This window comes from Xyrauchen texanus, chromosome 23, assembly GCF_025860055.1.
Source record: "Xyrauchen texanus isolate HMW12.3.18 chromosome 23, RBS_HiC_50CHRs, whole genome shotgun sequence".
Taxonomy (NCBI): domain Eukaryota; kingdom Metazoa; phylum Chordata; class Actinopteri; order Cypriniformes; family Catostomidae; genus Xyrauchen; species Xyrauchen texanus.
Window position 1 is genome coordinate 34,904,298 of NC_068298.1, and position 12,554 is coordinate 34,916,851.

General features: G+C 39.8%; 2 protein-coding genes across 3 annotated transcripts in view; both read right to left on the reverse strand.

The window, feature by feature from the left end:
- Nucleotides 1-273: 273 nt before the first annotated feature.
- On the reverse strand, nt 274-2,143 carry LOC127617243 (G-protein coupled receptor 151-like). Its single transcript, XM_052089184.1, has one exon. It carries the CDS (start codon nt 1,852-1,854, stop codon nt 457-459), a length of 1,398 nt encoding a protein of 465 aa, XP_051945144.1. The 5' UTR covers nt 1,855-2,143; the 3' UTR covers nt 274-456.
- A 6,578-nt stretch (nt 2,144-8,721) lies between these two features.
- The window catches only part of LOC127617255 (serine/threonine-protein phosphatase 2A 55 kDa regulatory subunit B beta isoform-like), an 88,322-nt gene continuing 84,489 nt past the window's right edge, over nt 8,722-12,554 (reverse strand). For both annotated transcript variants that reach the window (XM_052089197.1, XM_052089199.1), the window contains exons 7-9: nt 11,771-11,940; nt 10,483-10,574; nt 8,722-10,389 (exon numbers count right to left, since the gene is read on the reverse strand). In XM_052089197.1, coding sequence (XP_051945157.1) covers nt 10,110-10,389; nt 10,483-10,574; nt 11,771-11,940 — 542 coding nt within the window. In that variant the 3' untranslated portion in view covers nt 8,722-10,109. The remainder of the gene's footprint in view (nt 10,390-10,482; nt 10,575-11,770; nt 11,941-12,554) is intronic.

Genomic DNA, 12,554 nt, shown 5'->3' on the forward strand with positions numbered 1-12,554 from the left:
GTAAAAAAAAAAAAAAGGGAGCAAATTAACATATTTTCATATATAATATATTTTTTTTATTACAATTGGCAGGAGAGAGCTATGCACAGCTTTTCGTTATTGTTTTTGTCTTGTAAGACCTGTGCACAAAAGACATCACAATACACTGTTTATTAGCAATCATATCTCTAATTATTTTATAATACATGATACAGAATTTTGAAACAAAAGAATACAAAACAACAGCTAAATCATTTCTCTATACGAGTACTCCTATTTTTCTCTTTTCGAAGAGAGAAAACCATAACATTTGGACAAAACACAATATAAAATCAGTAAATTCAAACCATAACTCATTTATGATTAGCCACAATGATTTCTGAAAGGGCTCAGTTCAGGTGAGGTCTGATCTGTTGTCTGTTTTTTTTAATCCTCTCTTTCATATTGATTTTAACACAGTACATGGACAGGAGAGTCTTACTGTTTTCCTTCCCTGGGATCCTGATGTTCCCATGGCACAGGGTCATTTTCATGCGACTGGGAGCCAGATTCCCTCTCATGCCAAAACTGCTCTACGTCTTGCAGCACTATTCCATCCTTGTTTGGGCTCTCCTGTTTTTCTTCACTCTGGTCTGTTTGCTCCTCTGTTTGCCCAGGCTGATGGGGAGGCAGGTGGGCTGATGTTTCTGGTCGTGGGGTGGGAGACTTCGGGGCAGTCGGGGTGTGTGGCCCCGGCTTGCTTTTGGGCGGTTGCTTGCGGAGAGTGAGCCTGCGCCAAAGGCCAATGTAGCCCTCCCTGAACTCCTCAGACAGGGCCAGTACGATGAGAGGGTTGACCAGAGAGATGGAGAACATGAGCAGCTGCGCAGACAGAGTGAAAAGGACTGGAGGGAAGATGCCCTCGGTTTCCAGTGCATGCCGCATCCACACCCAGGACACCCATTGCGGGAGCCACATGGTGGCCATGGCCACGGTCAAGCTGAAGAGCATCAGAGTCAGTTTGCGGGATCGGATCTGCGTTCGCAGGTTCTGGGTTTTGCTGGACCTGTGCTGGCACCGTCCATACGCCTTCCAGAAGTAGAGCAGGGCGAAACTCAAAGGTGTGCAATAGGTCACTAGCGGGTACACTTTGACATACACGGACATGAAGTCATGGGCATCGGCTGGCACTGTTTGCACACAAATCACTCCATTTGCTTCTCTTTGGAGGGTGGCGAAGAGCCACTGTGGTATGGGGACCACACATGCCAGGAGCCAAGAGAGGAGCAGGACCACCAGGATGGTCTTCAACCGGAAGGTGACCTGCTTGGTAGGGTTGCTGACGTACCTGTAGCAAGCTTTGGCCATGATGGCCATTGTGAAGCTCTTGGCAGCCATGCAGGAGTGCAAGAACCAGTCGCAGGTCTTGCAGACAAACAATCCCAGGGTCCAAGTTGCACGGGAATAAGCAGCAGCCTTGAAGGGAACAGCAAACGCCAGGACCAGACCATCAGCCAGCATCAGGTTCAGAATGAGCGTGTTGATCAAGGACAGCTTCCCTTTACGCGCGTTGGTAAGCAGGACTCCCATAGCCGTTACATTCCCGGTGAAACCGAGTACGCAGATGATTCCCAAGACCACCGGAATCAAAACCCTGAGGTCTCCGTGATCCAAGTGCTGATATCCGCTTTGCTCCAGAAAAGAGCGCCTATCCACGGAACCGTTCCCGGCGCTGATGTTCACGCCCGGTGATTTCTCCATTTCCACGGAGATCGATGGATGCAGAATGTGCAGAGATGAAGATTTTCTCTCTCTAATTTGCGCGCACTTGTTTAAATGGAGGCGTCTTCGCGCTCTGCTCTTGACTCGACCGCGCGCGCGTGTCCAAAGAGTCATGAGCGCAACAGCGCTGCGACTTTATAAGGGGTGCATTGATTGACAGGTGCCGTCCCCAGCTGACACACGGCGTTTCATTTTGCCCGTCGCGACGCATCCTCCCGAGCCTAATTAAAATGATTTGGGGTAATAAGCACTGACTGACTGCAACACACTGTGGCCTCCAGTCGAGTTATTTCCTCTATTGTCACTGGAAATTATGGATTTTTTATTTCCTGTCGGAGACAAAGGACTGATGATTGCAAATGGTAATATGAAGGACTTGGAATGTGTATGCATTTTGATGAGAGTAATACGAATAGAGTTGAATTTCTGCCTCAGCAGCTCACTTTGTTCCTACAACTGGAATGGATGTATAGATAGACTTGATGTCAAACAGATAAGTGAGAAAATACATTAATTGAAGTTTAATTGTTGTTATGGTTTAATGATACATTTACTAATGATCTATTATTATACATGCACAATAATGTAATGTTTGTTCATGTTATCAGTATAAGTTCATATAAAGTGTTACCAATTTTAATTGAAAACTGACAAATAACGCTGATATGAGCTTTCAATAAATTCGGTTATATGGGGGTAAAATGCACTTTTGATTTAATTTGATTTCAAAGCATTAAATAGCAACAGAAATGACCACAGCTCTTTTTTAAACACCCCTTTCTCACTATGCACTGCAAAATGTTCCTTCATTGATTCGGTCATTGTGCAGTGTTGAGGTTGTTTGTTGTAATATTGAGTACATTTTATAATTATGCTCATTTATGTGGCTAATGAGAATCCAGTCAATTATCACATTTATTTTTTATTTTATTTTTTTCCCTCTCATAACAGTCCAATAAGTGGCAGAATTGTGTTTGGGGTAAAAATGTAGCAGGGGGTAAAGCCCTGATGTGGGGGAATAGATTTGTTATGTCATGTTCGTCATGTGCAAAGTTGACTTTAATCCAATCACAATGGAGATTAATTTGCTTAGAATACTTGACATGTTCTGAAATTAACAGGAAATTGTCCTTTTCCTATAGTGTTATATACCTGTATGTTTTTAAAGCATCTTAATAACTAAAAAAATGCTTCTTGCTGTCTCAAAAGCATTTGCTTAAGATGACAAATGTTCACCTTTAAAGGAACATTCTGGTTCAGTACACGTTCAGCTCAGTTGACAGCTTTTGTGGCATAATGTTTGTTACCACAACAATGACTCGTCCCCTTTTGCTTTAAAAAGAGCAAAAGTCAAGGTCACAGTGAGGCACTTACAATGGAAGTGAATGGGGCTAATTTTTGGAGGGTTTAAAGGCAGAAATGGCAAGCGGATAATTTTATAAAAGCACTTATGTTAATTCTTCTGTTAAAACGCACATATTATTTGAAATGTAATGATGTTTAATTTGTCATTTTTAGTCATTTAAGGGTTTGTTGACTACATAGTCATGGCAATAAAGTTGTAAAATGTGCTATAACTGTACACATATAAGGTTAGCAAGTGATTTTATCACACTAAAATCATGTTTAAACGCGTAATTTCTGTCTTGTGGCTATACTTCTGAAAAAGTGAGTATTTTAACGTTCAGAAATTGTAAGTGCCTCAATGGAACCAAGATTTTTGCTTTTTTTTTATAGAAAAGGAGGGGCAAGTCAAATTACATGTTTGTGGTAATGCCACAAATGTTGTCAATTGAGCTTAACTTCTGAACTGGACCGGGAACATTCCTTTATCTACACAATATCACTATTACCAAAAATGTAATCTACGAGGTCACATTACTCATTGTATTTCTTGTCATGTAATTTGTAATCAGTACCTGATTACAAGTCACAAGTAATCCACCCAGCACTAGTCTTACTGCAGGACACATGCCTGTATCATAACATGTCTACTCCCCAAATTATATTCAAAGCATAATATTAGATTTGAAGGCTGAAAGTCCAGTCCGTTTAATGGGCTGTAGGGCAAATGTTTAAAATAGCGTTGATTGTTCATCTTGATAAACATCTTTAAAAAAAACAACAACAACAAAAAAACGGTTCTTTCCAGGAGACCCCGGAAATTCACACCATGGCTTTAGCATGAACAAAGCAAAGCTGTTGACCATCCAGGACCAGAACAACCTGGTTTATGTTAGCTCTTGAACACACAAAACAATTGTACTCTGAAATAGAACCTTGACTAAACAATCAATTATTGAGTCACAATGTAGAGGGTTGATTTAGAATGTTTGTGGCCTATAAAAGGAGTGGAAACATTAAGAGAACTTTTAAGCAGTCAAACATTGGAAAGTGATGCTTTATGTTTAAGGCTCGTGCAAAATCTCCGGTGCTTAGGTGAAAAAAAAAAAAAGTCATATTGATGATTGCCAATCATATTAAGGTTCTAAAAAAGCAAAATGTGATGGACTGTTTGTGATTGCTATAGCCTACTCTATATACTAGTGGGCAATGTGCTATATTTTCAAATAAAATAATAGTAATTTTTTTAGATATATTTTATTCAACCATAAAAGTAAAGTTTACTTTTGTAAACTTAATTCCTAACCCTAGCCAGGTGTTTAAATGCCTGGAACAGGAGTACTCAATAGGCGGACTCCGGTCCAGATCCGGACTGGAAGATATTTCAAACAGGACCGAGCTCTAAATCTTTTGCTAGTTATCTGACAACTGGCTAAATGATTGTGTAAGCATACTTATATGCGCGCACGGAGCGGGAATAAATAGCGTTCAACGCTGCGCGCTTTACCCGCTCCGCGCGCGTTGCCTCTCGCCTCTAGACACCAGGCGCCACATAAAGCCTAATTTACAGTACTTACGAGTCGCAGGTGTGGTTATTTTAACATCAGAAACATAAACATGAAAAACTTTAATATGGCGCCTTTAAACTAAAACATTACTTTAGATATCATCATGGATGGCAAGGAAAGCCTATTTATACTTACTATGCAAACATAGTAAGTTACAGTGTTGTTATCAGTCAAATGGCCTCCTTTGTCCCATACATATAGCCTATAAATATTTAAACACAAAAACTGGAATGCTGTCATTCAGCTTCAAAATGAACTGTTGGTCTTTTAATATTCATATCCAAGTGCCATTGACTTATGAATTCTTGATTAAATATTTGAATCCTTTGATAGAAAAGATCTCTCAGACCCCACTACTCTGGTTGAATCTGGGTCCCCAATGTTCTCATCCCTGCCCAGTTTTGATGAGACTATTTTGACTGTTTAGAAATATATACAGTGCATCTGGAAAGTATTCACAGTGCTTCACTTTTTCCACATTTTGTTACGTTACAGCCTTATTCCAAAATGGATTAAACTCCTTATTTTCCTCAAAATTCTACAAACAATACCCCATAATAGCAACGTGAAAGAAGTTTGTTTGAAGTCTTTGCAAATTTATTAAAAATAAAAATGAAACCAATCACATCTACATAAGTATTCACAGCCTTTGCTCAAAACTTTGTTGAAGCACCTTTGGCACCAATTAAAGCCACAAGTCTTTTAGTGTATGATGCTACAAGCTTGGCACACCTATTTTTGGGCAGTTTCTCCCATTCTAATTTGCAGGACCTCTCAAGCTCCATCAGGTTGGATAGGGAGCATCGGTGCACAGCCATTTTCAGATCTCTCCAGAGATGTTCAATCGGGTCCAAGTCTGGGCTCTGGCTGGGCCACTCAAGGACATTCACAGAGTTGTCCCGTAGCCACTCCTTTGTTATCTTGGCTGTGTGCTTAGGCTTGTTGTCCTGTTGGAAGATTAACCTTCGCCCCAGTCTAATGTCCACAGTGCTCTGAAGCAGGTTTTCATCAAGGATGTCTCTGTACATTGTTGCATTCATCTTTCCCTCGATCCTGACTAGTCTCCCAGGTCCTGCAGCTGAAAAACATCCCCACAGCATGATTCTGCCACCACCATGCTTCACTGTATGGATGGTATTGGCCAGGTGATGAGCGGTGCCTGGTTTCCTCCAGACATGGCGCTTGCCATTCAGGCCAAAGAGTTCAATATTTTGCTAATGTCTGGCCACTCTACCATACAGGCCTGATTGGTGGAGTGCTGCAGAGATGGTTGTTCTTCTGGAAGGTCATCTTCTCACCACAGAGAAATGCTGGAGCTCTGTCAGAGTGACCATTGGGTTCTTGGTCACCTCCCTGACTATGGCCCTTCTCCCCCGATCGCTCAGTTTGGCCGGGCGGCCAGCTCTAGGAAGAGTCCTGGTGGTTCCAAACTTCTTCTATTTACGGATGATGGAGGCCACTTTGGGACCTTCAATACTGCAGAAATGTTTCTGTACACTTCCCCAGATCTGTGCCTCGATACAATCCTGTCTCGGAGGTCTACAGATAATTCCTTGGACTTCATGGTTTGGTTTGTGCTCTGACATGCACTGTTAACTGTGGGACCTTATATAGACAGCTGTGTGCCTTTCCAAATCATGTCCAATCAACTGAACTTACCACAGGTGAACTCCAATCAAGTTATAGAAACATCTCAAGGATGATCAGTGGAAACAGGATGCACCTGAGCTCAATTTTGAGTGTCATGGCAAAGGCTGTGGATACTTATTAACATGTGATTTTTTTTATTTTTAATTTTTTATTAATTTGCAAAGATTTCAAACAAACTTCTTTCATTTTGTCATTATGGGGTATTGTTTGTAGAATTTTGAGGAAAATAATGAATTCAATCAATTTTGGAATAAGGCTGTAACATAACAAAATGTGGAAAAAGTGAAGCGCTGTGAAAACTTTCCGGATGCACTGTATATATTTATATATGTACACAACAGTTAGTTCCGGTCCTCGAACCTGATTGGACGAAAGGCGTTCCATGAGCACTGATGGTCTGACAGCATCAGCACTCGGACACTTCACTGTGTGTGTATCACTCCGCTTGTGTTCATGCTGTTCTAAACTAAAGTGTAAGAGTAGTGCATATCTGTTAGGAGTTACTGTCTTTATTTTTTAAATTACATATGTTAGCCAGCAGGTGGTGGCAAAAGATAATTTTTATGTGTAATATGAGCCAATTGGTGTCATAAAGTGAATCCGTTAGTCATTGTTTACATAGAACAGCGTTCTGTGATCGCTTGTATTACCACTACATTGCTTAAGCTAGGACATTGTTTTAAATGGCTTTATATGTACAGGACATCGCTGTTTCTATAGTGAATGACTCTTGCGTGGCTACGTGAAATAGGGAGAAATACCCCTGCTTGGATGCTATTTTTCCACTGAGAAAGCTGACCTTCAGAAAGCTGACAGCATCTCTGCTTGGGAGTGGCAACAGGTGATCACACGCACTTCATCTCTCTCTCTCTCTCTCTCTCTCTCTCTCTCTCTCTCTCTCTCTCTCTCTCTCTCTCTCTCACTCACACACACAGACAGACACACAGACACGCACACACCCATCAATCCATCCTTGTTTATCCAATAACTTGTTAGAAACAGCACAAGCCATGGTACTATTTCTGAAGTGAACTTTTTGAATTACTGATGAAGGCTTGGACGCATTATTGGTTTTGAACCATCAACGGCAGATTCTGATACGTCGCGTAAGAAAGTAGTTCCAGTTTATGACTGTACTCAGTTTTTACAAATGTTTTTACATTTACTTGTTCATTGAGCTGTTGTATATAAGCAATATCACACTCGCAATCGTGCTATATGGCCCTACATCAGCACTGCTGTAATTACCTTTGGCACTCGGCCTGTGGCGAAATCTGAGCAGTGCTGATGTAGGGCCATATCGCACTCTTGCTCATGTGATATTACTTAAATATATATATATATATATATATATATATATATATATATATATATATATATATGCTATTGCTGGCAATGTGGCAAGCTATAAAAACTATTTAAACATAATTTCCTAGCCATATAACTACTGACACCATGTAAGCTACATGTTATTATCCGGACCTTTGCTGGGAAGGAAATGTAGAGACCAGACCTCTTGAAATTTTATTGAGTACCCCTGGTCTAAAAGTTGAATTCATTTAGGCAAAAAAATTTTTAACATAGGTTGTTTGCTTGTTCTCTTGTTATGCGGGCCCATTCAATATAATAGTAATAAATAACGAATTTCACTATCCATTGCAGGCATGAGAGTAAATGGGAAGGAAAAATTAAGAAAAAAGGAAAGAAGGGAGAGAATGAAGCTGAAGGGTGCCATATCACTCAAAAGGGATTTACAAATTTCACTTTCATAACAACATTTTAACCAATTGTGTAATGTTAACAAAATTCAATCAATTAAAATTAAAATGATTGGGGTTTTATTATTATTATTTGTTTGGCTAAAGGTTACTCAATCCAATTTAATTTTGTAATGGAAATGAAATGCTTAAATCTTAAAATAATTTTTTGAGTAAATGTAAGGGATCAAATCTTTTTGTAGCCTAGTGTATTATCTTTAGTCATTTATGATGGTGTTTGAGGGGCTAAACCGTTATAACAAAAACGCTACCAACGCTAACAACAAATTTATCAGTATTCACATAACTTTACCTGTGTTTTTGCTTTACAGTGGCTGTAATAACAAGCCTCAGGACTTAAGTGGGAGATTTTGGGGCATTTCTCTCTCGCTGGCTGACAGGACGAGAGAGCGGCAAGCGCATGAGTGACGCCATTGTCATGATTACCAGATACGATAGAAGGTGATTTGCTGAAAAACTACAACAAAAGTATTAGCAACGAAAGATTGGACACTGAGGATTATTTAATTTCAGTTTATTGAAGCGTGTCCTTGAGTTGTCACGAGAGGGCGCCATTGTTTCACTCTCGCTCGATCTCCCGCCAAAGCTAAGGGAAACTGAAGGGCAAGAAACAGACAAGATGTGTTTTACTTCAACTTCCTTTTCGTTTATTTTTATTTCAACGAATTCAATTAAGCATAAAGACTGCATGGCAAATCACTGCATGTCAATACATTCTGAGCTATAAAAATGTCATCAAGAAGTTTACAATGGAATTGTTTTCAGAAGACAACATTACTATGTTTACATATTAAAATTCCCTGATATCATTTCACCTTCACATCATGTATAGGCTACATCATGATACCGGCATTCCAGTCATCCTCAGGTCAAAGTGACATCATGAATGAGGACGATATAACAGTCTCAGACAGATGCAGTGAAACGAAACAGGTTTGTTTTGAAAGAAAAGAGATGGCATCTGATGCTTATACAGGTTCCATTGGCATATTAGATGGCATCTTGCATGCATTAATACTGTTCACCTGGTACTGCACTTGAAGAATTAAAAACAAACAAACAGGTTTTACCATAAAGTCATGAGCACACTGAGATAACATGGAGACTAGAATGTATTATTCAAGTACTGCAATTCTGTGTTCTCAAAACCCATGTCGCTGCAATTCATCCCCCTTCTTACACAAAGGTTTTCTTCACATTTCTTGTACAAACATTCCCACTTCATGACGCAATACTGTATACCACCCTTCCGAAACCCTCTCATCCAACCCCCCGCCACCCACATAAGAAAAGAAGGCACCACAGCTTGTTAATGGTTAAAACAAAATAAGAAGACTAAAAAGGACAACATGAAATTACTTTTTGACCAATAGGATTGACATTTACTTCAGCGCTTCTTTCAAGAGGATCAGTCAGGTCACTAGGTACTGTGATTTTTTTAATAGATTGTTTGTGTTGTGATCAGTGGTATCACAATACACAGTCAGCATAGAGTCACATTCATAATTTATTACAGACTAGTCTGAAACTTCAGAAAATGAACATCCATTGTATTTGTTAAAAAGGCACCCCTCTGTTTCTGATGCCAGGATGTTGATGAAAGAGTCCGTGAAAAAATAGACCAAGAGTCAACTCCTGTGCACAGTTCGCAGTTTGAATTATGCTTTATTAAAGATGCTAAACTTAATGTCAAAAAAAAACCCGACTAATTTAGAGTCACTTAATTCCCTCCAACAGATAAATGAATAAATACAATAAATAAACAGTTTTAAGGAAGAGCTTGAGGAAATGAAATGAAGATAGATTGTGCAGGGTATGTCGCTCCTTGTTCACTCAATATCCTTATACAACATGGCCGTTTCATTCAGGATTAGAAGTCCTACTTTTGTCCATACTTCTCCCTACATCACAGCTAACTTCCTTTCTTCCATTCGGAACAAAACCAGCACAAATGCATTCTGCGTTTTTTTACAGGGTGGCTACAACAATCTCTTTCTCTTCATCTGTGTGTGGAGGTGGCAAAGTTGTGCTAGTTGACCTTATCCTGGAATATGTAAAGGTTATTGGTTGCTGCCACGGCAATGATGTTCTCGGATGGATGCCAGGCGGTGTGGAGAATTTTCTTGCTGAAGTCCAGGCTGTCCACACTGATCTCGTCTTTGCGGCGTTTGCCACCCACACACACCTTGCGGGGTTTCAGAATTGCCCGAGGCTTGCTGTTTTCCCGAGATGCCTCCAGTGTCACGTCACGCTTCGTATTGCGGTCAAACATTCGGAAGAAGTTGTTGTAAGAACCAGTCATGATCACACTGGAAATGGAACCACAATATTAAATAAGATCTCAACAGAAGCTTATATCTACAGCTTGTGTCATTAGTTGATGTAAAAGTAAAAAATCTGACCTGTCAGATCCATTCCAAACACATTCAAATTTGTCGAAGATGCAATCATTCTCATACAGCGAGCAGAGCTTACTTCGTAAGTAATCATGCACCTGGTTGATAAAACTGTGTTAATTCAGTAAAAATTCTTTATGACATCACTAAAAAGTTAAATACCCTTTTTAGAGAGTGCAGAATTTTAAAGACCCCATAAAATGATTTGTTGAGCACAGTTTTCTTTCCTGTGTCAACATATTTCCTATTGAAACAGGAAGTGTAGGTGGATCATCTTGAAAAGCTCTTTTTTTTTTTTTTACATAACCTTTACATTCCACAGCCCAGATTAACGCACTTTAAAGCTAAAACTGTAGATGAAAGCACAGAAGATTTAAAAATGGAAAAAAGTAAATCTTTCCAACTAATTAATATTAATTCATATTACATTTATGCATTTGGCAGACGCTTTTATCCAAAGCGACTTACAGTGCACTTATTACAGGGACAATCCCCCCAGAGCAATCTGGAGTTAAGTGCCTTGCTCAAGGACACAATGGTGGTGGCTGTGGGGCTAGAACCAACGTCCTTCTGATTACCAGATTACCAGTTATGTGCTTAGACCACTACACCACCACCACTCATATTAAATATTGGAATTATGTACAATCGTTAGCGCAACAAAAGACACAAGATGAACCAAGGTGGTATTTATTATGTATGGGCAGAAGACGTTCTCATAAACTGGGTTTCCAGCCACGTGTTTTTATGCGTTTGTAGGGACGTCCCTTAAAAAATACTGGATAGAAAACCAAAATGTGAAAAAAAATCTAAATCTGTATGAAAACATATGCTCGCATGAGGTGGTTACATTTTTTATTCGATAAAAATACATGTGCATAATGATTCTTAGGGTGGGAAACTGTTGATCTCTTTGTTAGAACAGGGGGTGCTACTCCTTAATAATTTTGCTTGGGTTGGTCCCCCTTGATCTTTTTTCAGCATTGGTCGGGGGGGGTGCGGTGATACAAGGAAAATCTAGGGAGGCAATGCCCCCCCCCCTTAGGCTCAGCCATGTTTTTATTTCAGTTTTGGGCCAATTTAGTGACAATTTTGTTTTTCTAAACACATTATGCTGCTTTATTCGCAAATAGTTTTTTTCAAATAGGTGGTATCAAAGCTAAGAGACATGGACTAAAAGTCACAAAATGTTTTATTTTTATTTCATGGGGACTTTAAACAGTTCTGAATAGTCATCAATGCAGTGTTAAATTCAGGATCTCTAGGTTTGCGGTGAAATCACCCAGTACTTTACCTGATAGGTCTCCAAAGGTTTGCTCTCCATGTTGAGATCCCAGACCTTCACCGTCAGGTAGTCACGTGTCATCAGGTACCGCCCACTGTGGCTGAACTTCAGGTCAGAGATGGAGGAGATGATTTCAGAGAAAAAAGAACGATTGCTTGGATCTTCTGGCTCCTCAAAATCTAGATATGCATAAAAAGAAATCAAGCAAAGAAGCAAATGTTAACGACATAGAAAGTTTCACATTTGAGTTTCAGATATTATGCTGCATTAGTGTCATGTCAGAATTATTGTAATTAAGCGATGGCAACTCACAAGTTTCTAAATCGAGCTGCGAATGTTTAAGAACAAAGAATGCAATCCCGGTAACCATGGCATAATAAAATGGCATCAAACAGAAACATGTGTTCACTACCTTTAACTGTTGAAGCTTCTGCCAATATTCGTTACTGACTTCACAATTGTCAAGTTGGAGCTTTCATAGAATCCCGAGGTTAAAAATTATAATTATGAGTTACTACATTCACCAATCAGCAACAACATTTAAACCACCTGCCTAATATTGTGTAGTTCCCCCTCATGCCGCCAAAACAGCACCAACCCGCATCTCAGAATAACATTCTGAGATTACAATGTCTACGGTAACTCAGATAACCGCTCTGTACAATTGTGGTGAGAAGAATATAATCTCAGAATGCTTTTCTGAGATGTGGGTTGGTGCAGTTTTGGTGGCATGAGGGGGGCCTACACAGTTTTTGGCAGGTAATTGTTAAAATACTCTCAGCTCCTGTCTTGT